This window comes from Sparus aurata, chromosome 5, assembly GCF_900880675.1.
Source record: "Sparus aurata chromosome 5, fSpaAur1.1, whole genome shotgun sequence".
In the NCBI taxonomy this organism is placed as follows: Eukaryota; Metazoa; Chordata; class Actinopteri; order Spariformes; family Sparidae; genus Sparus; species Sparus aurata.
This window is the reverse complement of record NC_044191.1, coordinates 9,307,085-9,331,250: the sequence shown is the minus strand read 5'-3', so window position 1 is coordinate 9,331,250 and position 24,166 is coordinate 9,307,085. Positions and strand designations below refer to the sequence as shown.

Sequence of the window (24,166 nt, the reverse complement as noted above, 5' to 3'; positions counted from 1 at the left end):
GTATATGTGGGTTTAGCTAGCTCATCAGGTATGCACACTTTATAAGACTGACATTTTATGACCTTTTAAGTATACGGTTCTGTCTGAGTGGTGCGGAGTTTCCACATCGAATTGGCTTATAGTATATCGCTACATCTTTACTTCTGTGTACTTCTAGAAAATACACCAATTTAGGCCTGGATAATATCCAAAGATCATACAAAAAAATCATGAACTAAATGTCAAGAAGAGCTTTAAATTTGAGAACTATTGTCACTTATTTACCTGTTGGGTGATGGTGTGGAAAAGAATTTTGCATTTAGCTGAATTGATAAGGCTCATTGCTTCACCTACCTAGTAGTTCTACCACCTGCAGCAGCACGGACGAGGGCACTGTGTCCAGCTCATCCTCAGATCGATCACTGCTCTCTCCTAGCTTCCACGTCAACAGCTGTTCAGCAAATGCCATGGCAAGAGGAAACTCCAGTGGCAAGGAGTGCAGCACCAGTACAGCACCAGGAGGTGGAGACACCCCTACAATCAATACAATATTTAATTCCATTCTTATCCGGTAACAGATTATTATTTACTAACAGTTAAAGCAGCCTGTATGAACTTTATTTTAGGAGTCAAGATACTCACCCAGCTTGATGTGCACTTTATCAGTGGGGATGATAACAGAGGGGTATTGGTTGGTAGTGGGAGGGGGAGTAAGGCCTGTGTTGGTAGGTGAGGCATCCAGTGGATAGCACACCGCCTCCATCAGATTCAGCTGTCCATTTCTACGCACTTTGTGACCCAATCCATACACCATGACTCGAGCCCAGGGAGCTTTATACAGGCTGGAGCTAATGAAGTGGAAAAGACGGGAGAGAATTTGAAAAATTTACCAGGAAATGGATGCTTATAAATCTGAGTTTCATCTGGGAACACTTCTGAGGAACTCACTCTTTGCGACAGCCAAGCTGGCTCTCCTTGCAGGATACAATCACAAATGCAGCGCCTGGAAAGCTGACATCCATGCTAACCTTTGACTCTGTGACAGGAAACTCCTCAGATGTAAACTGCTCTGGTGCATTCTATCAAAAGAGAAGAGAATTATGAGAGAAGATCAGCAAGCCTACAAACTGGATAGGTATCAATGACAAGTTTATTAAGTCAAGCACTGAGCTGACCTGCAGGAAACAGCAGATCTGCTTGGTGAGCTCCAGCAGGCTTTCCTCTCCTTGATGCAAGGCACGGGTGATGGCCACGGTCAGCCACTCCCGGATGGGCTGAGCATTGCCCTGGTAGAACAGTTCTGAGGGGGAGCAGCTCTGACCCTGGAGGTTGTGAAGCACTGACTGGGCCAGTAGGATAGAACTAGAGCTAATAGTGCCATCTGCAGGAAGAACAACATCAGCACAATCAGTACACAAACACAAAAAGTCATTAACATTACACTGAGGGACTATTCACAAGAAAAATTACTACTCACCAGGTAGGGGTGGAGCCAGCAGCTGATTGGACAGCAGCTGCAGGTGTTCTAAGGTGATGTCACGGATAGCAGGTATGTGGAAGAGACGAGTGAAGGTGTGGGGGCTCTTGGGAGCGAAGATGTTGAGCAAGGCCATACGACAGTACAACCGAGCCAGCGCACTCTCACAGCGAAGCAGTTCCCTACAGCAAAGCAGTAAAACACAATTTATTTTGAGTTCTGCTGCAGGAAGCATTTGATCTATTCACGCCCCTCATTTAGTTCATACATTACCTGTGAATCTGAATGTTGCTACTGTCTAGTGAGACTAAGCCATTGGCTGCAGTGCGTCGAGATCCAGCAGGCGGGCGTTCCAGCATCTCAATCGGGTACCAATACCTCACCAGCACCCCCTCACTGCGCAGGTAGGTCTCCACCTGAACCAGCTCATTCACCTGGTTGAGTTGAAGGTAACAAAGGCATACAAGTGTTGATGAGCACATGGATTTTGTGTATGGCACATCAGCACTCTCAGAGGCTGTGGGTCGCAGGGAGTCAATGGCAAAATAAAATCGAGAAGTAGTTGGGGCTTGGACCAGGGGAGGTACCCAAGGAGCAAAGGTGGTCTTAATCACACCATTCGGTATTTCCTGAGAACCCTGTGAAGTTTGATGGAAGGCTGGTATGGAAGGAAAGTCGGGTCATTGGAGTCGGAAAGGTAAATAAATGTGTTTAATATCAGGCAAGCCAAAGAAATATTTCAATTTGATACACAACAAATGAGCGTCAAATGATGGATATATATATTTTGTAAATATGCGGTTAACAATGAGTTCTTTAATTTGCGGAAAACTGATATCATATCTCTGATGGAGAAATGAAAAAATGAAGTTCTTTTTATTTTATAAAGGAAAAGATAGAGCAGTAAAGTAAGAGCTTTACATTAACTTAACGTTTACTTTGCCTCCAAAATCGATCAGTACACTGCTTTGGAAAAAGAACATCAAATTTGGGCAGTGTGTAATTTTGGGGAAACTGAAAATAAAATAGTATTAGGTTCTGTACTTTATACCGGAAACTCCTACTTTGTTGAATGATATAAAGGATATGACTAGGATGGTTGATCTGAATGACTCACAACAACAAAAATCATTCTTTGGAACAGACATTTAAATTGGATTTACTGCATGAGAGCTGTAGAACAGAAGCTTGTATTAGTGATGAGTGGGTGACAGTGACAATGATGGTCATGATGATTCATTCATCACTCTAGGTATTTCCTTTCCTTTTTTGGAATGACAGTTTAATTAAATATGTGACCAGTTTCCTTCTGGGAAGAAAACTGGTGTATCGTTAAACTGGGACATAAAGCTGAGGGATGAGAAATGGCAAGATACACACAAACAAAGTTTTGTACTTACAGAGTCCACATCCAGCACTACACCATGCAAGCCAAAGGTCTTCAACATGCCCCGGATAGCAAATTTCGGCAGAGCTGTCCCTCCTGTAGTGCTGTTGGTGTTGTTGCTGTCTGGACAGCGGATGACCACAGTCAAGCCTGTTTCAGGTAAATAAAATATTTTAGAGGTCGGTTAGCGAGCAGAAGCCAAAAGACACGTTTGATATACAGAATTAGTGTGAAATTAACTGTTTTAATACCGTGCTTACTTATAATACCCTGAAGTTAGCTCATTTGAACTTTATGTGTATACTGTGGGTATAGCGATGTAGGTGAATGGTACCTTTGCGAACTTTGTCAATAGTGAACTTGTTGGCCTCATCCTTGATATCCTCAATGGTAGGGAGGTAGAGGTCACGAGGAATTCCCCCATTCTCTTCATACAGGAACTCCACTGTCTGTCTTGCAATGTCAACCATGCCTGTTCACAAAATACGCCATGGAGGTAAACAAAAGATGTCAAAACTGTCCTCATTTAACCTATATTAGCCAAATGTGTGCCACCATTTAAAACTTTACTTGACATAAATCCTTCACCACAAGGGTTTAGCCTATCTTTCCGATTTTGTCAGTTTATTTCATCTCAAACTTAACTGTAGCACTGCAATAACTCCACCTTGTTTTAATTTGTTAAAGGATAATTCATCTAAAACTATATTTTCAACAGTGAGCTCCTAGAATGTTGGAATAACAAACATAAATCATACCAGTACAGTAGAAAGAAACCATTTTTACCTTAGAAGAGTGGTTTTAAACGTTGAGCAAACATCTAGAGCATGTACGTAATGACTGATGGATACTGAATGCATTTTTTGGCTTCTGTATTCAGTGTTCTGACTCAAGGTGACTGTGAGTCATAGGCTTTGAAATAAAATGTCAGAAAGTACATGCTAATTTCTGCTGGTGCTGCATTCATGATAAAACACAAAAATGTTTTTACAGCTTTTTGCTGAATAAGTTAAACCTTGGTATAATATCCTGAAACACTGAAACATTTGAACTGCTTCTCATGTTTACACATCGAAGAGCCTCTTCACCTGCTTACTCATGACACCTGTATATAAACTATCAAACATTTTACTGACCTCTACTGGCCTGTTAACTTGTTCAAATGATGCTGAATAGGTTGATGTGTTTTATGTTTTGGTAATTTGTGTTACGCTGGACTGGAGGTTTTGTATTAATGATATTCTTTCACTCTTTACCAAGTTGCAGAGCTCCTTTGATTTGGTCCAGACCAGATTTCCTCTCAGCCTCGTTACGGAACCGCCTACGAATGGTGGGGAACACTTTGGTCTCCCACGCCTTTACCAGCAAGGCATAGTGGTCCTCCTAACACAATCAAACACACAATCAAAATGAAGTTAGTACAGACGTTAAATTCATTCGGAAGTCAGTGTTAGGAGATTAGAAGTGGAGGTCCACTCACTCTGGGAACATCATCATCATCCTCATCATCACTCTCATCATCTGCGATGGGAGGAGGATGTGGTTCAGGCCCAGAGGTGACCAGATTCTCGTAGCTCAGCTCGACTTTGTAATGGCATGACAGATCACTGTTGTACTCTGCAATAAAAGCAAAGGACAAACAGAGAATAAAGGTTTCACGTTACCAACCAGACGACAATAACTTTGATCGAAGGACAAAAAAAAAGGCATTCGGGATTGATGAGTATAAGGCAGAAATAGAAGTGATAAACATACGTTGTTGTGCGACTGCCACAGCTGCAATTCGACAAGGGGGTCCATGGGAGCCAGAGTCAGAGGCAACACTTGCACCTGCATCATTATCACTGTCAGAGGCCATAGCAAAGGGGAGTGCTTCAAAATTTGCACTTATTTCCTCTGCAAGGTCCACACACAGGTCGGCAGCATTTCTGTGTGCTTGACCTTCTGCATATGCAAATGGCCGGTTTCCAAAGTTGGCACGGATTTTTGAGTTCTGTTAAAAAAATAGAAGATAAAGTGCATTAATCCTGAGGGAAAATGGTGTCATTAAGCAGTGAAGAAAGAGCCACAATATAATACATATTGAGTATCATTAATGAACCAAAATTTTAGCTTTGCAATAGTTTAAATATAAAGGTTTCAAGGTCACCTTTTTCTGAATGTGTACCAGGGGCCACATTCCACCAGCTACATCCTCCAGGATTGGGCTGAGTCGCTGGCCACAATATGTAAAGTACACCCTGCCTTTAGGGGCCTGACCAGGGGGTGGAGGAGTGCCCTCAGAACGCTCCCAGCCTATTCCAGCCACGTCGCCTGTTTTATACAGATGTAAGGTCACATTTTCAGTAAAGATGTTAACAGGTGATTAGATTTTAAAATGCGCTAATGCTTGATACAGCTTGAGTTAAGGAGGCCAGATATACTTGTAAAATAGATTCTAAATGAAGAGCAGCCAGACAACATACTTTCAAGAAGCTCAAATCTATACCATACATTGCTCTATGGATTTCTAAGTTGACTATAACAACAATAAAGACAGGAGGCACATACCAGGTAGAAGAGCCACATCTAGCCTGACACTCTTCCACTGCAGCAAACTGGAGCCATTATAATGCACTGCTCTTCCATTACTGACGCACACAATCAGGAGACAGACACACAGAGGAAAGGATAAAACACAGAAGTACAGCCATCAGCACTTAAGATGGAGACACAGCAGTGAGAAAAGAGTCGTTTTAGTCAATATGAAGCTGAACATACTTATGAAACAGACATGTGCCAACGGGGTTGGTCCACGCTCCGTCTCTCTTTTCTGCCTCAGTGGCAAAACCAAAAGAAACAATTGGGCCGCTGTCCTCCTCAGAGTCTCCATAGGAGACAATTTCTATCTCCCAGTAAAAGGACGGTGCCTACGGGGACAAAGGGAAGTGAATGGAAGACTATGGATAGGCTGTACTATAAGGACATTATTTGATTTCACTTCAGGTCAATACACTGTGATGTGCCCACCTGAACTGGTACGGGACAGGTGGCATAGATGAAAGTGCCTCTAGGCAGCCCTCCTCCAGCACTCGGATCAGCCAGGAAAGTGACAGAGGTCAGACGGGATGAGAACATGCAGGCACGGACCGGAGGGAACACTCTTGATGGACACCAAGTGATCTCCTTGGGCTGAGACAAGAACATCAAAGGCAATAAGAAGATTACTTGGCCAACCAATCTGACTGCTTAACTTCTCAAAAAGTCTTTGAAGATTATTAAGAATTTTGGCTTGCAGCAATATATTCATTTTCTACACTAATTATCTTGCCATCTGTCAATTAAAACTTTTTCAGAATTTTGGGGTTTCTGATCAACATTTTGAACTCAGGCACTCTTGTCTACATTTATGTAAACACGAGAGGGGATCTCAAAATTTAAAGAAATAAAAAACTATATTCTAACTTTGGTAACTCCTACCTGGCGCCTGTCTGTCTGCAGTGGTGGGGGAGGAGGCCGAGCACAGTCCCGGTACAACATTCTCACTCTTTCACATTGAGCTTCAACCATACCAAGACGCTCCCCTGCAAGGGGTGACATAACTTGTGATATGACTCACAACAGCAAAGAATTCATTACAGACCAAATGCATTATACTATAAATAAAAGGTTGGGTGCTGAAATGATATGTATGCTCACCAGGGCTGCATTCCTGTGCAACCAGGTTTAGAACCTCTACAGCAGCTGGACACTGCTGGATGAACTCCTCACAAAAGGAGCTATCCTCCAGGAGCTGCGCCATCACCAGGCATGCCCTGAAAACCATTAATAACCTTATCATTTCTGTCCAGTCACTGATTTTGATGTCTAACTTCCATTACATCTCATTATTGGGGATTTTTGGTGCTCATAACAGCAGATTTCAAACAACACCTTTCGATAAAAAATGGAAATGGTTAAAAGAAAGAGTGAGCCTTTTGGATGCAGAAGTGTGCATTTACAAGAATGTCTGCTGACCTGGTTCTGATTTCTGCCAGCAGGCGTACTGCAGCCATTACCGGACTGGAGCCATCTCCTGTCGCTGGCAAAGACGTGTGAATGGAGAGACTGCCCTCCTGTGGCAGAAGCATGGACTGCACTGCTTGGACCACCTTTTCTGTGATTGAGAGCTTATAGAGGGGGAGAGCCTGTTGAGGGTGAAGAAACGAGTGAGATTCAAGTGGATATTGTTAATAAAAATGAGGACTGTGTTATTTTTAACACTGAACGTTATACCTCAGATCTGGGTGTGCAGAGGCGTGATATAGGTACTGTCAGGATGTCTGAAGCTTGACAAGCTCTCCTGTACTCGCAAGAAGGGAATTTGACCGTAGCGATGCCCTCCTGCTCATTGATGGACATAACTATGCCCACACTACCCAGCACTCCTTTACCTACCACCTGCAGAGGAAGTGAATAACAAGAAATATGCCAGCAATCAACATTTAAAGCTAACAAGAGAAAAGGTGTTAACATGTTTAAATACTTTTGTGTAGTATATCAATTACAGCAGGAACTGGTGCAAAAGTACAGCATTTTTATTAATATCTCTTCATTAACTAACCTGGACCTCAGAGCCAATCTTAATGGTTTCTTTGAAGCCACCGAGGGCACAGAGTGCAGCAACAGCTTGTCTGCCGATTGCCTGCAGCTTAGCCAGTTTCCTGCCACTGCTGCTCCCATTCTCCAGAATACTCTCAGCATACTTCCCCAGCTGAGGGATGAACATCAGGGCCCTGGAGAGAACCTACCACAAAATCAACAGGAGAAGGCATTAGCTATAATAGAATAAGCATCATATAGAATCACATCCTTATATGTCTAGAGAGATATTGTCACTATCAATTATTTCAATGATCAACAACCTGAAAGTAATTAGTTTACCATTAATCAGCATAAACATTACAATAAAGTAAAACACATGATAGTCACTTTTTCAGCGGTGCTGGTCCAGATCTGAGCGGTGTTGGACTCTGGGGCAGTGAGCAGGCTGTGTAGCAGAGCGATAACCTCAGCAGCCATACTGTTGGCAACATGGCCACTGATGAACGGCCTGACAGGGTCCGACCTGTTCAAGGCAAATTTAAAAGTCAGAACAAGTCTATCACAGTTTGAAAGAGAAAAACATTGTAAAAAGAAATGTATCAGTGAACAAATCTGGTAATCACAATCCTATGCTTATTCTTGTTTTCGCACCTGGCTAGATCAGCATTCCTGTCCCTACAAACCGCGGTCTGAGCGGTTTTCTTCTTGTCGCCAGTGGTGATGCCTCCAGCAGCCTCCTGGACTAGAGTCTCCACAGGTGGGCCAACACTTACTATCAAACCTGACTGAGCCCACTTGTTGGCCTTCCTCAGGGCAGCAGCTGCCTCTTCTGTGATCACCTCACAGCTACCGCTCTGGGGAAAATAGACAGCAGAGGTTAGCACTTGGAATAAATCTACAGAAACATTTGTTTTCATATCGTCAGTATAAGCTTTAAAAATAAGTAAATGTGGGTTTTCTTTCTGTAATGCTCTTTTTGTACCTTTGTCATGTCTCTGTCCATCTTTACCACCTTTTCCATGTTTGCTCCAGTGCCAAGCCGAAAAGGACGTCCCTCTGAGCTGCTGCATTTTGGATTGGAAGACAGAACAACGGTGTCATAGAATTCCAGAGTAAGCTTGCAAATGTGACATAAAAAACAAAGATGTGACTGACAACCTCACCTGAGAAGTGGTTGTAGAACTTCATGAGATGACTGGTCCTCTCTCTTGTGGATGAAGATTGACAGCTTGCCATCGACTGCCTCACCCTCCTCCCCGACTTCATCAGACTTCAGAGCTCCTTTGGAACTGGCACGGGACAGGCAAGTGTCTGGCTCAGAGGAGCTGGGGGAGAGCAGGGTCTGACAGCCTGGAAAAGAGGGAATATTGTAAATATTAAGAATTGGCAAGAATACAATCATTTAATTTTCCTTAGTGATCCTTGATAAGAGAGACCAACCTGGTACAACATAGTCTGCCAGCTTTGCCAGCAGCAAGGAAGCAATACGTGAGGCAGGGTCATTAGCATCTTGCTGTTCAGCATCTAGCGTGTTAATAGAGTAGCTCCACGAGGGCAGGGCCACGTTACCACAGTCCTCCACACTCATGAGAGGCAGAGCAGCTCGACATAGCTGTAGGATGATGAGTACCAGCTTTGGAGAAGGTCTCTGGTCAAGCAGCAGAGACAAGAGCTTAGAAACACAAGCTGGCTGGCTCAGAATAGCTTTACCAATGTGGCTCCTGGAACAGAAAAGGAAAAAGGAGCATAAATACACACACAAATAGAAATACATAATGATTTACAAGCGCGATGTAGAATAATTGATCACATACATGCATGACATAAAATTTTACCTGGAAAGGTCATTGAGCAGACTGAGCACATCCTGTAAAGCATCGTTACCAGCTGCCTGGTTCCCACAGCACTCTGTGGCTCTGGCCAGATGATTGGTCAACAGGCTGGACACCTGCCGTGCCAGACCAGAGTGCACTGCATCTGTAGACCCACCTGTAAGAGAAACAACAATGATCACTTACCTATCATAGAGTGAACCATTTCCTGTGACCATTCTTAATGTGCATTTTAGAGCAAGTTCTTCTTTCCTGCCTCATTATATGACTAGCTTTTCTGGATCAACACAAATATATTGAACTTGATAGCTGCTCACAGATGATCAGAGTAACAGGCTGTAAGCGTAGCATACCTTCCACCTTCTCCCACTCAATGCAGCGATTAGCCAGCACCTGGAACGCAGCCCATGCCATGGTGGCCACCTTCTGCTTTTTGGTCTGCTTCTCGTTTGAGCTGCATTCTCTCTGACCACTTAAGCTACACAGACTGTCCATGAGCTGGACAAGACCACTCCGAACTAGGCACTGCTCCTCACTCCTGTCATAAACAAATGATAAATGAGGGTAAGGAATCTGAGGGTACGGACACAGAATCAGTAAAATTAAGAGATACATATGAATTCCCGTGCCTGGTGTAGGGGATTGTGCAGAGCAAGCCAATACTGTTGGCACAAGCAATGGGGTAGCGAGCACATAGTGACACTACAGATGTCATGGTCTCCCCAAAGGCCTCCTGCACCTGCTCCACCATCCCACCACAGGTCAGCTCCTCAATCCTGCACACAAACATAGATGTGTAGAGGTTCATCTCTGTCGAATAGGGTGGGATTTTTACTTGTGTTTACAGCTCTCTCTCTTACCTCGGGCCACCTTGCAGTACCATAGTGACAGGCCCCACCAGGTGGGTGACGCCACCAACTCTGACAGCAGCAGTGAGCAACTCCCTCATATGAACAAGTGCCTGTTTCCGTGTGCTACCACGTCTCCAACGTGTCTGTGCGGCGGACAGGAAACTGCTGCTTGACACCTACAGAAATTACCGGTAATAATGACCTCAATGTCAGACCAGAGTGAACCAAAGGATTGTCATGCAGCCATGGCAACAAGCAAGCCAATAAGAAAAGGAGTGAGTGATGAGTAAAAGACTTACTGCCTGATCAGGTGTTGTTCCGATAAAGGCAAAGAGCTGTCCAAGCAGCACACTGTATGTTGGTTTGTCACGACTGTCCTCTATGGCCAGCGACTGCAGCAGGGTGAATGAGCTGCTACGATGACTCGTCGGGTGGTGCCGCCTCCTAAAGGTTAAACAACAAGCGCATAATTACAAGAAAAATAAATTCATCCACAAGTCACTTAAATGATTCTCGAAAAAAAAAAAACCTGTCAAAAAAACTAAACAAATACCTTTGGGGCGCGTGTGTAAACTCTAAGTCCTGATTAGCGATCATCTCCAAGTCAGAGGGTGCAGACATGCTGCGTAGGAACACTGGCTGCTTCACCATGGGAATCACTGTCTTAGCATCCGACACCGATTTAGAGGCTAATGTGAACAAAATAAAGAACAATTTGATGAGAATCAAAGGCCTTTTAAAGTATCAACATAGTTAAGGACTATTAGAGACTTTAAGACTCTTAATTGATTTAAAGTTTATTCATTAAATTCAAACTGAGACACTACACACTACGTTTCTGTGCCTAAGAAAAACAGCTCATTGACATTTGAATACTGTGAGTCTTGAAGGAAAAAAACCTTGATAAGTTTTCATTTGGCAACTAGACATAAGAAAGATGATATGTACCTGGACCTGGTGTACCAGCAGGTGTTGTGGTTAAGCTTCTACAGTGTGGAGCAATGGTAACATGGAGCAGCAGCTCAGTCCGGTTCATCAGACTCTTTACCAGAGCCTTCGTTTTGGCCAGTGAGGTGCTACTTCTGAGGTGCATGGTGTTAACCTCCTGAAAGAACTTCTCCCTGTCGGTGCAGATACATAATGTTACAACACGCACTGAACGTTGACAGCTGAGGTAATGGCATCTGTTCCAAGAACTGGGATGATTTTTAATTACTTGCCTCAGTGCAAGGACAACGTTTTCCAAATCACTAAAATCGAGCGGGACCTCCTTGAGCGAGCAAAGTAATTCCAGCTCCTTAATTTTGTTCTAGAGCAACAGAAAAGAAAACAATAATCAATTATGAATATCAAAGCAAATGGCAGTCACATCTCTATAGGAAAACTTGCAAAATATGTGTGTGGAGCAGAGTACCTCAAAAAAGTGGTAGTCGTGGAAGAAAGGAGTGTTGTTCTCCAGCTTTCCCTGATGGGCCTCCTCCACCTCATTCTGCCACTTCTGCTCCAATTCTGCGACACTCTGGAAGCAACACAGGAGGTAATCAGACAAACAGTTAGAATTACTTTTCTTTCTTCTGTTAAGGTTGGTAGTCTGATTTTGGGGATACACAATATGGATTTATTTTGCAGATATCAATATTAACAGGCTTCTCACTGCAGATACCAATAAGATAACCAATAACTTCACATTTTTGTGTTCCTAACCAGTTTAAGCAAACCTGTGGGTAAGAAAGGGTCAGATTTGGTGAGCAGACATGATGTTTGATTTTATCAGCTATAATTTCACAGACACTTATAAAAAGCTGATAATATTAATATCCCAATATTGTGTTAAATAAACCATAGGTCCGCTTTATATATCATGCATCCCTAACTGATTTCCTTTTTTTCCCCTGCTAAACGTGGGCCAGACCGTTAATTTAAGTGATAAATGATTCTCTTGTTTTTAATATTACTCTCACATCTCCAGGTTGTATTTAAATAAACAGTAGCACTCCAAATGTGTTGACATATCAAAAGCATCCTGGTAATTAGAAATATAATAAGATACTGTAAATAAGCCACAGCAAATTAATAAATCTTAGAATAACACAGTAAAATTAATTATCAATCTAATCTATCTACCATCAATCTAAGTCCCTGCAGTTAACAGAAAGTAATTATTGAAACTATCTAAAGTAGAACTTTCTTGAATAGCCTAATAAAACTGACAAACGCAGTAAAAAGTGTTAACAGTGTGTTTTTCACTAAAAGCAAGCAAACATGATTTAAAGCACACTGTATACGTTTCTTGTAGCAGAAGCTCACCTGCAGCTGACGCTGCATTGCATTGATTTTCTTGAAGGTCTCAACCATGATCTTACAGACCAGGTCATACTCCTCTGCATGATCCTCGCGGTATTGGTAGTTGACGAGTGACTGAAGTGCATCCACAAGGCTTAGATGTTTAATGACACAAGATACTATGACCTCCTCCATAACATCTGGTCTGATCACCTCCCTTGAAGAAAATAAATGGTTAAGGTACAGTGGTGCTTTGCAAGGAAACAAAAACAGATTTAGTTTATAGAGGGTATGCAGTGATATTGCTATATTGACCATTTTATCAATAAACCACCAAACATACAACTATGGCTGGGGCAAACTTCCAGCTGTGAATGGGAATAGCTGCAATACAAATTGTCTAGATGGGGCAGGATGACTCAGCCAAATAAAATCGAAAGGACTTTGAGGACCAAGCAGAAAAAACATTAATATTTTGTTATATACTTGTTTCACAAAACTCTAACCTTGGTTCTTGCCAATTATGCAGTCTCAGAAAGTGTTACTTTATGTTGCTTCACTTCTCTTTAGCCTTTGGTAGTTTGCAAAAACTCTCGCTTGAATTTGTGCTAGGATTTTTCTGTTGTACAGTGATGTCAAATGCACACCCTCCGTGCTGTAACAGAATGGACCTCTTACTTTATGCTCGGACGGAATTGTGGTCGGGCCCTTCCAGACACCTCTCGTAGTCTACCCATAATGCCTGGAGGGAGGCGGATACGAGGCAAATCGAAATAGGTGCCTGGCATGAGGCCTGGGGGTGGGATGAGCACATCAGAGGGGTAGGTAAACTCCCGGTCTTCTTCAATAGTGAGTGGCAGAGGTGAAGGGCTGGGTGTGAGGGCAGGAGAGATTGCACCATTTGCTTCCACCTGCCACTGACACCTAAAGGAAAAAACAAAGCCTGTCACCAGTCTGTCGTCTAGGCTTGTTCAACTTTATACAACTTAAGAATGTGTACCAATTTTTACAGTGTGCTATTTTTACCACATGGGCAATAAATATCACTGGGAGACATTTTGTGGTATGTTTATTCAGCTGTGTCACCTTTGCAGCAGCTTTGAACAGAGCAAATCGTGGCAGGCCTCCTCCTCTCTTGTCACCTCTGGCCCGTTATAGAGGATGCGGAGCATCGAGCACGCGAGAACTGACAGACCCAGTGCAAGGTCTGCCAGGAAGGGGAGGCCCCCAGAGACGTCTTCTGATGACTCCTGAATACAGAATAAAAAAGCATCCTCAGAATCAGGGGTCACTTTTCATGTTCCATACAGCCAGTATGACGAAAAAATGGAAAATACAGATGTTTGGGACATGCCAGTGCTTCCACGTTCTACCTAGGGCTGCGACCAACTATCATTTCCATTCTAAGTCCACTAATCTGGATTATTTTCTCGATGAATCAATTATCTTTTTGGAAAATGTTTGACCAGTGATTCCCGAAGCCCAAGAAGGCATCCTCAAAAGTCTCGCTTTGATCACAACCCAAAGATATTCACTTTACTATCAAAGAGGTGTAAAGAAACAAGAAAATAATACCAATTAAGAAATTGGAACCAGAGAATTTCCAAAACTGATGAATCACTTTAAAAGTTGACAATGACTTGATTAATGGCTGTATCTCTAGATTTACCTGAGCTCTGACAGTGCAGGAGAACCCCCACATGGCTTTATCGGGAGTGTTGTGTTCACGCCCACTCCTCATCTCAAAGGAAAACGTCACAGTGTCTCCTTCAACCTAAGAACGGACACGAAAAAGTATCTCCTCAAGACTTTATGCAGACTATATGTTCACAAATGTACATCTGTGCAACACAACTTCTTTTACCTTGACGAGGTCTTTGGGCCACCCTGTTCCCAAGACACTACGACTGCCATATCCCAGAGTGTTCCCTCCGTACTCCGTTACTTTGCGACTGTTGGTGTTGGGACCAGCATAGATAACCAGCTAAAATATCAGAGAATATAATTAGTACAAAATATACCAAACTAGAGCTTTGCTATACCTGAGACATTGCACACAATGTATGTGAGAGCTAGGGGATTCAATACCTTGTCATAGTCATACTGTGAAGAGCAGCGAGAATCAAAGCGTAGGTACAGGCAGCGGGCCCCCGGGATGTGTACTGTCTCTTTGAACTTGTAATTGTCCCTAACAGGATGCACCGTTTCTACTGTCTTCCCAGCAGCCCAGGGGGCAGGGATCTTCAGTCCAGTCAGGAAACCAGGCTCCTCACGTTCATCAAGGATTCTAATATGAAGAATACAAAGAAATCACTGGATTACTGAGCTTACGACGGACAAGACAGCTAGCACTTAAGTTGCCATATAGCCTCCTATGATCATCAAATCAGATTGTCCTCAATAAAATGCTTAGAATGTTATTAGTTTAACATTCTTATGGTCATCTTCAGAAAACTTACTTGTCATCAGCAACACATGCCTTCGCCCCCTGCCCTAGTGGGCCACCCATTAGTGGAGGCTCATCAGTGAAAAGTGGTGACTGAGTCTTTAGTAACAGGGCAGTCTGGAAAGCAGAGTGAAAATAAATACTTTAACCCTCTATAACATTCATCATCTTTTGTTAAAACAAGTTGCCAAAGACAACAACTACAACAACACAATCATGAAAGGCGACAAAGACTTTATGAGTTCAATTTTTTTTGCTTAAAATCACATCATGCAATCACCGTCAGTTAACAGGGGCAGCTGCCTGGCTCTCACTGTACGTTGTAGTTTGTTCTTAAAAGGTTTGTGTTGTGGGTTGAAGTTTTTTTAATGACTTATATTTAGAGCATAATCAAGTGAAGGATCTGTTTTGTTGTCACTGTTAACGTAGAGAAATGTTGTAGAACACATTCTTTTCGGGATTGGCCTGAAATGACTTCTTCTTCTCTTTCGTGGACTGAGATACAATTCATCATAGCTATTTACGACAGGTAAGTGCTATTTGTTGTTTTGTCTGGTGATTTTTAAATGTGTTTAAAAGAAAAAGCTACAAATGCCACACGTTTAATATTAAAGAGGACGTTGTGCTTTTAAATGAAACAACTCGTAATTGACAGCTCCTTTATTTATGAGATAGAGCTGTTTGTTTGAGTGTGAGGCTTCACAGTGACCTGCTAAACATTTAAGAATTCTTTTGGGCTCTAGAGGGTTGATATGGATGAGTGACGGAAAAAAATGTTTTGGAATGCAAGAATTTACATTTGGGATTGGCAAAACTCTAACCTGGCTGGTGTAGAGGACCAACTGCACCAACTGAGGCATGAGGGCGTCGGCGAGTGTGAGGGTCTGCAGGTTTGGGTGCATCAAAGTGGTGAGCAAAACTGGCAGCAGGTGCCCGAGCATGGTTGCCTTGGTTACCTGTTCCAAGCCTTTCAACCTGAACAAGAAAAGAGAAAAATAAAATGTTACGGTGATGGATCCTAGACAGAAAAACTAGATAAGAAATGGGCAATTCTGAAGAGGTGAAACAAATCCACTGCGATTTAAAGAACCAGCATCCATAAACGATTTTTCATGCACTCTTTTATTCTCCTTAAGGAGGCTGCGGCAGCATGACTCAGATTTAACTAAATCGTGTTTCACGGTGAAATAGTGCATTAGAGTCAACCAAGAGAGCATCATGTCTGGTTGTATTTCTGTCAGTTACATTATGGTTTTACGGTAATAGATATTGACTTCAAATGTCTGCTCATGCAATATTGTAAGTACATTTTAAAAAGGGATTTAGCAGAAGATGTAGCTCTCCCAGTGAAAGGTTATTTTCCCATTCTAAAAAGGTACTTTTAATAGAGATGTAATTAAATGTTTACCTGGTTTCTCTGTCAGGGATGTCGCTGTTGATGAGAGCTGTGGTCACCTGCTGCAGGGTCTCTAGCACTTCATCACATCCCACCAGGATTTTGGTTGCTAGGGACAGGATACTGCTTTGGAGCTCCTGAGGACAGCACACAGCACAGGCCCAAACTTACGTAACCACTGCTTCCAAGATTCACAATGATCATATATCTCTCATACAATATGGAAAGTTTACACACAAAATGTCCTTACTTTTATGACAAAATTTCCATCTATTAGCCTAATCTGTGCTATAAATAACAATAAATCCTTAATTAATACAACACTGTTAACCAGTATAAAAACTGCAATAATCACAAATAATAATACATGAAAAGAACATTAATCCATTGCTCCATTTGATTGGTTGCTCTCACAGAACCAGACTCCACGTGCACAGAGGGGTATTTAAAGGGGATGTTTACCTGTACCTTCATTGTTTCCCCTTGTAGGGAGCTGTCACTGTCGTCGTTATCATCGGGACGGATAAGAATGGTGTTACTGAGGAGGTGGTTCTGAACAGCCATGAGGTAGCGCAGACTAGGTGAGACCACCTACAAGGAGGGAAAACCATATCAAGTTTGGCAATAGTGCAATCTGACAAAACATGTTATCTCAGTCAACACAGATGGCATTTTGTTCTGTTGAACTTATAATTCATACTGGCACAGTGGAGAGCAGCTTCTGGAAATCGTCTCGGGCGACAGTCTGACATTTAGTAATGAGGAGGCAAGATTCCCGGACTACAGTCTTGAGGATGCAGTGCAGGAGCTCATCATTCAATCTGTAAAACGAGATTTTCAATAATAGCTTATAAAGTTTTTAATACAAGGAGTGCTACTGTTCTGTGCTGGTTATCAAAGGCTATGGGAAATGTTTTTGCACCCTATATTTACATAATAGCCACATACCTGTAGTGGTCATCCTCTTCACTCCCAAATCTGTTTTTTTGAAGTTGGTCTGCCAAGTTTGTAAGGATGACATCACGAAGTTGAGACAAGCCACTGTTCCTTTCACCTGTGTGTCAAACACAAATACACAGAATATTAGATAAATCACATACACACCCCAAAAAAGATCAAGTGCGAGTTATATTCAAATGTTATAGTTACCCTCAGTTAAAACCAGTTTCAGCAGTTTGTTAAGTTCAGCCTCCCCTTGATACAAAGTATTCAGGCCTGAGCTACAGAGACAGAGGTGCATTTAAATATCATTATGATCACAAATTGTACAAAAAATATTGAACTATTATTTCTGTTTTATGTAAGACTTACCTGATGGCCAGGCACACTTCTCTCTGAATCTCTGATCCTATCTGATCCACTGGAGCCATGAGTAGCTGCCACAAGAGCAGACCTGAACGACGCACACTCTCCCTATTCTGCTCCGATTGAGGATTGAAAAACCTAAAAACAACCTAGAGAGGATAGACAAAAAAAATAATAATCATCAAAAACACAGAAAATTGCTGAATCATTTTGTGCAAAACTGTCCCAAGCTGCACCTCAAACTGACCTGGAACACGACCAAGATGCAGCGGATGATACATGTATCTCCATTGACCATGGCCTTCTCCATGATGTCACAGATGCTGCTAAAGTGACGGGCCTCAATGGGATGTTGTTTACCCAGTAAGGCCCCCAGCGGCAGGCTGTTGCTACTGGCCGCCAGCAGGTTGAGCTGGTGGATACACATAGCACCTACATGATGAAGTAGCTGGTTGATCACCTCGCCAGTGGCCACAGTTTCCTCTGTAAAAGGACAAGTATTGCAGATGTTGAAATTATTGACTACATACAAAGAGCATCTCGGGGTTTCAGTGATTATTTTAGAATGTATCTACCTTTGGGTTCTTTAATGACATGGCTGACTCCGAGCCTATGGCACACATGATGAAAGGCTTGGTTCCCAGGATTGCACCACTGATCTATATAATCACTGGAGCAGGTCCAGATCAAGTTGTTCAGTGCATCATAACATGCTCCTGCAAAGCAAAGGATTACAGAAATAAAGGTCACATTGTGTGGCTATCCTCTGTGAGTTCAGCACGTAACAGCAGAATGTAACAAAAGGTGAGCTCACCTAGTCCTGCCACCTGGGCTCCCCTGCCGAGAGAACTGCCAGGAGCATCAATGAGGTCTGCACGGCTGCTGAACTGACCGTCAGCCAGGTTAAAAACCAGACTGGAGGCCAAAACTGACGAAAAATGTGAAAAAAGTGAACAAACTAATTGCTGACAATATTGTATAGTTCAAAGCTTTGGGGTTCCTACATTTTTTTTGCACTTTTACAAAAAAAAAAAGAAAAGATTATTCAGTCACAATTAATGCATTATGTTTTTATCACAGTTTGTAAATGTCTTTGTAAGGCATCTATCCATTTATGGGTATTGGTACTGGCCAATATTCACCTTGTTGACTGCTATCAGCCTATCGTGAAATAAGGTGACATTCAAAAAATACTAGTTGCTGATTTTTGTCTGTTGTGTCGGACGTTCATGGGCTACTGGTTTGTGACATCCCTGCCATCAGTTCATAGGGCTATGTAAATATTGAAAAATTATTTTGATTGATTAGGTAGTTGTATAGTGGTCAAAAGGCTTATTATTTTCTTCATGTAAAAGGAGAATATATTAAAGGTTGTCTCATAAAATTATCTGATCTAATGTGTGGCCGTTCAAAAATTGTGTAATGAAGGGCTGAAAGACTAAAACAATGAAGTTATTTTTTTCCCCTGCACAAAAAGGGGCAATAAATAATAAAATAATAAAAATACAACAACAGAAAACCAGTTGCGACGTTGTAATGTACCACTATCTATATTCAATCTCATTATTTCTAACTTTTTGAGAAAAACAAAATCACAGAAAGACTGTCAGATGTGATGACAGAAAACTCAATACAGAGAGGATCTATAAGTGTCTGTGTGCTCTTACTTTTGAGAGAGGAGAGGCTGCTGGTACCTCCAAACAGGGAGCGTGTGGCCGAGCTCCCAGATACACCAGGAGGTGAGACCAGCATCACTAGATAAGTTCCGCACACATACATAGGGGTCTTTCTCAGGGTCTTCAGAGGGAGTCCACAGCTAGTGTTGACAGCTATAAAAGATTTAAAACATTGAACTCATCGGAAAATATATTATTAACCATATGATCCACATGATTTTCACATTAAAGCATGTATGATTTTGGATGATTCTAAGTTTTGCTGATGAATTACCAGACTGTTCTTCTTTGACTGTGTTGGTGATCGCAGAGCCTGTTAGAGCAGCCAATGTGGCAGAATGGGAGGCCCGGAAACGTGACATTCGACTCAAGAGAAGCTCATTCAAGCACTTGGAGGACTCGCCTTCCTTGCGAGTAAGAATAACCCTCTCCTGTAAGATGTCTGCAACGCACAACCCCGTCTGTGTCTGCACCGTAGACAGGGAGGAAAGAAAACATCAAAAGGTGGAACACAGCCATAAACAAACTGTGTATGACAGGGCATGTAGTACTCACAGACAGATGAAAGACATCCATGAAGACAGAATGGCCTTTCTGCGTTTTCTCATTGAGGCTGGCTGGTGACCAGACCCAGTACAGGTAGGTTCCATCTGAGCAGAGGTGCAGCGTGGTCATGCTGCTGCCCACAGGGAAGTGATGAGCTGGCATGGACACAATCTGGCACACCTGGAAATGGAACGGAGAACATTAATCTTGGCTATGGCTACACTTGTCATTTCAACTGAATTTTAAAGAGTTGGTTGGAATTTAATGACCACGTAGCTTTTATATACGCCCCGTCTTCATATAAATTCAAATATGTCTGTCTTTTTCCTCTTCATATCTTATATGTATTTGAATTGTGGCTTCAATGCACCCTGAATAAAGAGAAATGCTGCCCCATCGTGGGCTTTCATGCCTTGTTTGTTTGATGAAATCATTTTGATATTGCAAGACAGGATAGTAAATGCAAAATAAGAATTTCTGTGAGAATCATACTGAAAGTGAAATAGAATAAGACTTCCAAGGTGACATTTACTGAATGATTCAGCATCAAATTGAAAATAGAGGAATGAGAGTACACAGTACCTGGAGGGTGAAGGGGTCAATGACCTGGCACAGCTGATGAGGCTTGGCATCAAAGGAAGAGGGACGGTGGAGGAGGCGACCGCTGCTGAACACCACCCAGCCAGGCTCCAACTCTTCATTTCGACAGTACACAAAACCCCTGCACAAACACAAACACAAACACTGTGCATCTATTTCTGTGTTCTATCTGAATACTTTTTGGATTTGAAGACGAATGAGTTGAGTAGCAAAACAAAACTAACTTCTTTATAGACATTACATACCAATTTCCACAAAATGTAGCATTTTCTTCACCCTTTTCAGTGTTGAAAATCAAATATAACTAAGAGTTTTCCCCCCTCAAGAAAAGAGTTGGTCTTGCTTGTTCAAAGCTATCATGAGTCTCCAAATCTAGTTTTTCTCTTAACATTGCTCTGAGTAGCGCTAATTACTTAAGGTTATTGCTGTATTGAGTCTCATTTCCTTACAGAATTGTTTCTTATTCAGGTTGTTATTTCACAGATGGAAACAAGAAAAGAGAGATGCTACTAGCATATAATCAGCTAATTCACAGGCGAAACCTGCCACATATATCTCTCCTGCCAGTGAAAAATTAACTTTAGGACCTCTGAATTCTTAAAAACACGTTGTTGGAAATTGGGTAATTTGCTACCACAGCATGGCATTAAGACCACACACCCCTTTTGTCCCTTTTTAAAATCAACCAAATCAATCAAAGACAGTTTAAGAGGATGTGACTGGGTACTGCAGATACTGATTTTAAAAAATCCAGGAAATAAAACCATTGTTGCATTGGGATGGGTAAGTGAGAAGGGATATTTTTAGTGTTTCCCTTCTGTCTTTCTGTCTGTCTCTCTTGCTGTTCTCTGAACGCTGTGGATAAAGAAAGGCAGGCGGGAAGGAGTGTCACATTACCTCAGTGTCCCATGTAAACCAGAGCCCAGCTTGCTGAGTCCTCTCCCAGAGGAGTTAGTGGTATACAGATAGAGCCCATCTGTGGCTAGACAGCGCCCGAGGTCAGTGTCTGGATGACACAGGGAAAGAAAGAATTTGATTGAAGGTTAATGACAGACAGATGACAGATGACGGATAATCACAATGATATGTTGGGGTAGGTATCAACAGAGTAGTGGTTGTTTGCATTGCTTAATTTTTCTTTGTTAGGATTTTGATGAGAGTCTGGACTGATCTAGTGACAGCTTGAAATGTAAATATGCAAACCTGCTCTATTGATATGTGCCCTGATCAGCTTCCATCCCTCTACAAGGTCAGCTTGCCGGAGAGTGAACATCACTCTGTCCTCCTCTGCTTTATCACTTATCCTCTATAGAAAGTGTGAATCTTCACCAGATGTCTGGCATTATAAGTTTTTCATTACTGCACATGACTACTTTTTCAGAATTGAATACAATCAATACGATAAATCTAAATCCCCCTTTAATCTAGAAGTTCCTGTAAAATCAGACTACAACAAAAATAAGCATCTTTTCAATCTTTATGACCAATATCAGTACAGTGCCTTACATGTTCTCTGTTATTTACAAAGATATAATATTCACATAGCATGTATCAGACAGGGCACATCCAAATGTGGCAAACATCACAAACACGACTCAGATTTTACACACAGTGTGCATCTTGTCCAGTCCGTGCTTTCTAGTATGGGTAGATTTTGTAATCACTCACTGCTGATGTCTGCCTCCCTCCGAAATATCCCCTAATATATGAAGTGTTAGCCTGATGTTCACGCAATTCGATGCAAACAATCGTGTTACATAACTTAAAAAAACAAACAAAACATAACTTTACAACTTTGTTGTCCAGCCGAGGCCAGAAAATCAACAATCAACATAAGCTACAAAATCACAAATGCCCCGTCTCTGTATTAATGGATAATTGTCCACATCTCGAGAAATTCTACAACTCTAATCCTCTTACAGTGACAGCTCTTCTCTTTGATTCAACATTGGCCCTAATCACTTCACTACACACATACAGTATATAGTAAAATTAGGCCTATGAATCTAGTACCTCTCCAACCTCCATGTTCACACACTAAGTGCATTTCATACAAAGGGCATTATAAATAATCTAAAGGTGAATAAATAAGTCAGGGAAGCAGGGCAGTATTATATGAAATATGACAGGCACAGTCCTCTCTACAATCTGCAAGCCACAAAACTAGGTTCAAGATTCAAGGTGATTTATTTGTCATTATACAACACAGTTGTACCTAAGTTATATCTTAGATACAACTAATCACAGGTAACTAATCACAGCCACATCAATAACTGCACTGACTGTGACCCATTATAAAGATTTACAAATGTAGAGGCTGATCATTTTACCTTTACTCTCTGCTCCTCCAGCGGAATTATCAGGTGTGGGCAGCATGTCCTCAAAACCCCATGACACGCTGTGTTTGCCACCCAGGAGGCAGGATGGAGAGCCTGGGCCTCCTTCCAGAAGCAAGAGTCTGAAGCAGGAAAGACACAGTGTGGTTATTCATTGGAATAGTCTATTACTGTATAGCTATCTTTCAAATAAACTTAAGTACGGCCCTTACCTGTACAAGACATCTGACACAGGGAGCTGGCCCAGATCGGTTTGTTTCTGCAGCAGGTGAACAGTGTGGATGAAGGTCTTCAGAGATCCCCTGGAGAAGAGTTTGGCAGATTAGTCAGTATGAAACACAAGGGGAAAATCCATTCTTAAGCTGTTCTCAAACTGTAAGTGGAATAATGCTAGGCTTGAATTATGGAGTGGACCCCCATGTAATGTGCTAGCAATTCAATTCAATCTTTTTTAATCTGAATAAATTATTTTTTTCCTTCAGTGTAGCAGAGAGATGATGCTACACTGTGAGTCTCTGCTGGGTGTAATGAGCAACCTACTTAAGTTTGTGCACTGTTCATTTACTGCTTTGACTCATGCAAGGCTGAACTGTTAAGGAATTCTATATTCAGGGAAAAGATGTATTCAAAAAGGGACCTACTGAAGCTGCTATTCACCGCTGCAACAGTTTCTGGTCCAGAGGTAGAACTTGTAACTATCTCTGAAAACAGGTTCAACATTATGATGCCATAGACTGACATTATTGATTTCTTTGGTAATGGCACCATTTTTACGGTCAATGCCTAAAAGCCACCAGATGTATGTTATAACAAGGACAGCTAAAAGAAATTTAAAAATAAATAAACAAAAGAATTTGACCTGTGACCAGCTTATCACAGTGTATGAGCTGCGAATAATTCTCCCATGTGGTGTACAGAAATGTATGTTTTATTCAGTGTTTACATGGCGACAGACAGCACATATGAGTCATGTGTTGGTGTCCCCCTCTCCACTTCACTATGTAAACACGGCAGTCTCAATAGTGAATTTACTAACCAACTCCATCATCGGTGAGGGGGAGTAACGCTGATGGCTCTTTAATTAGCTCCCACTGTCGGTGAAAAGGCGCTGGGGCTGGATGATTCCAGCTAACAAAGAGCTCTCAGCCTCAACATAAGGCTGAACAAAGAGTGGAGAGTTCTGGTTTTGACAAGTCAAGATCAGTTGTCACCAGCAGAAGCCAGAGTTCAGGCACCAATGCAAAAAAAAAACAAAAAAAAACCCAAGCACATTCTTCCATGGGCTACATGACAATTCTTTTTTTATTATTATCATTTGAGCGAAGCAAATATTTGTTATAGAAATAATCAGCACCACCCTTCATCAGCCCTGTCTATCCTAGAGGCTCTGTACTGCTGGTCAAGGGACTTCCAGCTACATCAGGAGGCAAAATAATACATCTAAGTTCCACACAAGTATACATTTCAAACAGCGTATGCTTACAGAGCA

At 42.0% G+C, this 24,166-nt stretch overlaps 1 protein-coding gene across 4 annotated transcripts in view; it reads right to left on the bottom strand.

The window, feature by feature from the left end:
- Positions 1-24,166, bottom strand: part of hectd4 (HECT domain E3 ubiquitin protein ligase 4) — a 41,096-nt gene that overhangs the window by 10,624 nt on the left and 6,306 nt on the right. The window contains exons 3-60 of one of the 4 annotated variants that reach the window (XM_030416616.1): positions 22,890-22,979; positions 22,672-22,799; positions 21,239-21,347; positions 20,324-20,462; positions 19,751-19,921; positions 19,470-19,662; positions 19,187-19,348; positions 18,334-18,447; positions 18,095-18,235; positions 17,767-18,002; positions 17,526-17,668; positions 17,364-17,434; positions 17,163-17,268; positions 16,915-17,035; positions 16,677-16,805; positions 16,227-16,351; positions 15,640-15,793; positions 14,832-14,935; positions 14,461-14,659; positions 14,237-14,356; positions 14,042-14,146; positions 13,459-13,622; positions 13,051-13,296; positions 12,397-12,589; positions 11,504-11,608; positions 11,310-11,398; positions 11,038-11,210; positions 10,643-10,778; positions 10,389-10,533; positions 10,099-10,265; positions 9,868-10,014; positions 9,592-9,776; positions 9,242-9,395; positions 8,847-9,127; positions 8,570-8,756; positions 8,389-8,470; positions 8,058-8,260; positions 7,794-7,929; positions 7,426-7,608; positions 7,098-7,262; positions 6,840-7,009; positions 6,522-6,637; positions 6,303-6,424; positions 5,853-6,014; positions 5,604-5,752; positions 5,394-5,473; positions 4,993-5,156; positions 4,599-4,836; positions 4,324-4,460; positions 4,100-4,226; positions 3,178-3,315; positions 2,857-2,993; positions 1,730-1,890; positions 1,457-1,638; positions 1,155-1,360; positions 928-1,058; positions 622-827; positions 334-513 (exon numbers count right to left, since the gene is read on the bottom strand). In XM_030416616.1, the coding sequence (XP_030272476.1) occupies positions 334-513; positions 622-827; positions 928-1,058; positions 1,155-1,360; positions 1,457-1,638; positions 1,730-1,890; positions 2,857-2,993; positions 3,178-3,315; positions 4,100-4,226; positions 4,324-4,460; positions 4,599-4,836; positions 4,993-5,156; positions 5,394-5,473; positions 5,604-5,752; positions 5,853-6,014; positions 6,303-6,424; positions 6,522-6,637; positions 6,840-7,009; positions 7,098-7,262; positions 7,426-7,608; positions 7,794-7,929; positions 8,058-8,260; positions 8,389-8,470; positions 8,570-8,756; positions 8,847-9,127; positions 9,242-9,395; positions 9,592-9,776; positions 9,868-10,014; positions 10,099-10,265; positions 10,389-10,533; positions 10,643-10,778; positions 11,038-11,210; positions 11,310-11,398; positions 11,504-11,608; positions 12,397-12,589; positions 13,051-13,296; positions 13,459-13,622; positions 14,042-14,146; positions 14,237-14,356; positions 14,461-14,659; positions 14,832-14,935; positions 15,640-15,793; positions 16,227-16,351; positions 16,677-16,805; positions 16,915-17,035; positions 17,163-17,268; positions 17,364-17,434; positions 17,526-17,668; positions 17,767-18,002; positions 18,095-18,235; positions 18,334-18,447; positions 19,187-19,348; positions 19,470-19,662; positions 19,751-19,921; positions 20,324-20,462; positions 21,239-21,347; positions 22,672-22,799; positions 22,890-22,979 (8,807 nt within the window). The remainder of the gene's footprint in view (positions 1-333; positions 514-621; positions 828-927; positions 1,059-1,154; positions 1,361-1,456; positions 1,639-1,729; positions 1,891-2,856; positions 2,994-3,177; positions 3,316-4,099; positions 4,227-4,323; positions 4,461-4,598; positions 4,837-4,992; positions 5,157-5,393; positions 5,474-5,603; positions 5,753-5,852; positions 6,015-6,302; positions 6,425-6,521; positions 6,638-6,839; positions 7,010-7,097; positions 7,263-7,425; positions 7,609-7,793; positions 7,930-8,057; positions 8,261-8,388; positions 8,471-8,569; positions 8,757-8,846; positions 9,128-9,241; positions 9,396-9,591; positions 9,777-9,867; positions 10,015-10,098; positions 10,266-10,388; positions 10,534-10,642; positions 10,779-11,037; positions 11,211-11,309; positions 11,399-11,503; positions 11,609-12,396; positions 12,590-13,050; positions 13,297-13,458; positions 13,623-14,041; positions 14,147-14,236; positions 14,357-14,460; positions 14,660-14,831; positions 14,936-15,639; positions 15,794-16,226; positions 16,352-16,676; positions 16,806-16,914; positions 17,036-17,162; positions 17,269-17,363; positions 17,435-17,525; positions 17,669-17,766; positions 18,003-18,094; positions 18,236-18,333; positions 18,448-19,186; positions 19,349-19,469; positions 19,663-19,750; positions 19,922-20,323; positions 20,463-21,238; positions 21,348-22,671; positions 22,800-22,889; positions 22,980-24,166) is intronic. The other 3 variants (XM_030416620.1, XM_030416619.1, XM_030416618.1) reach the window with 3 other exon arrangements.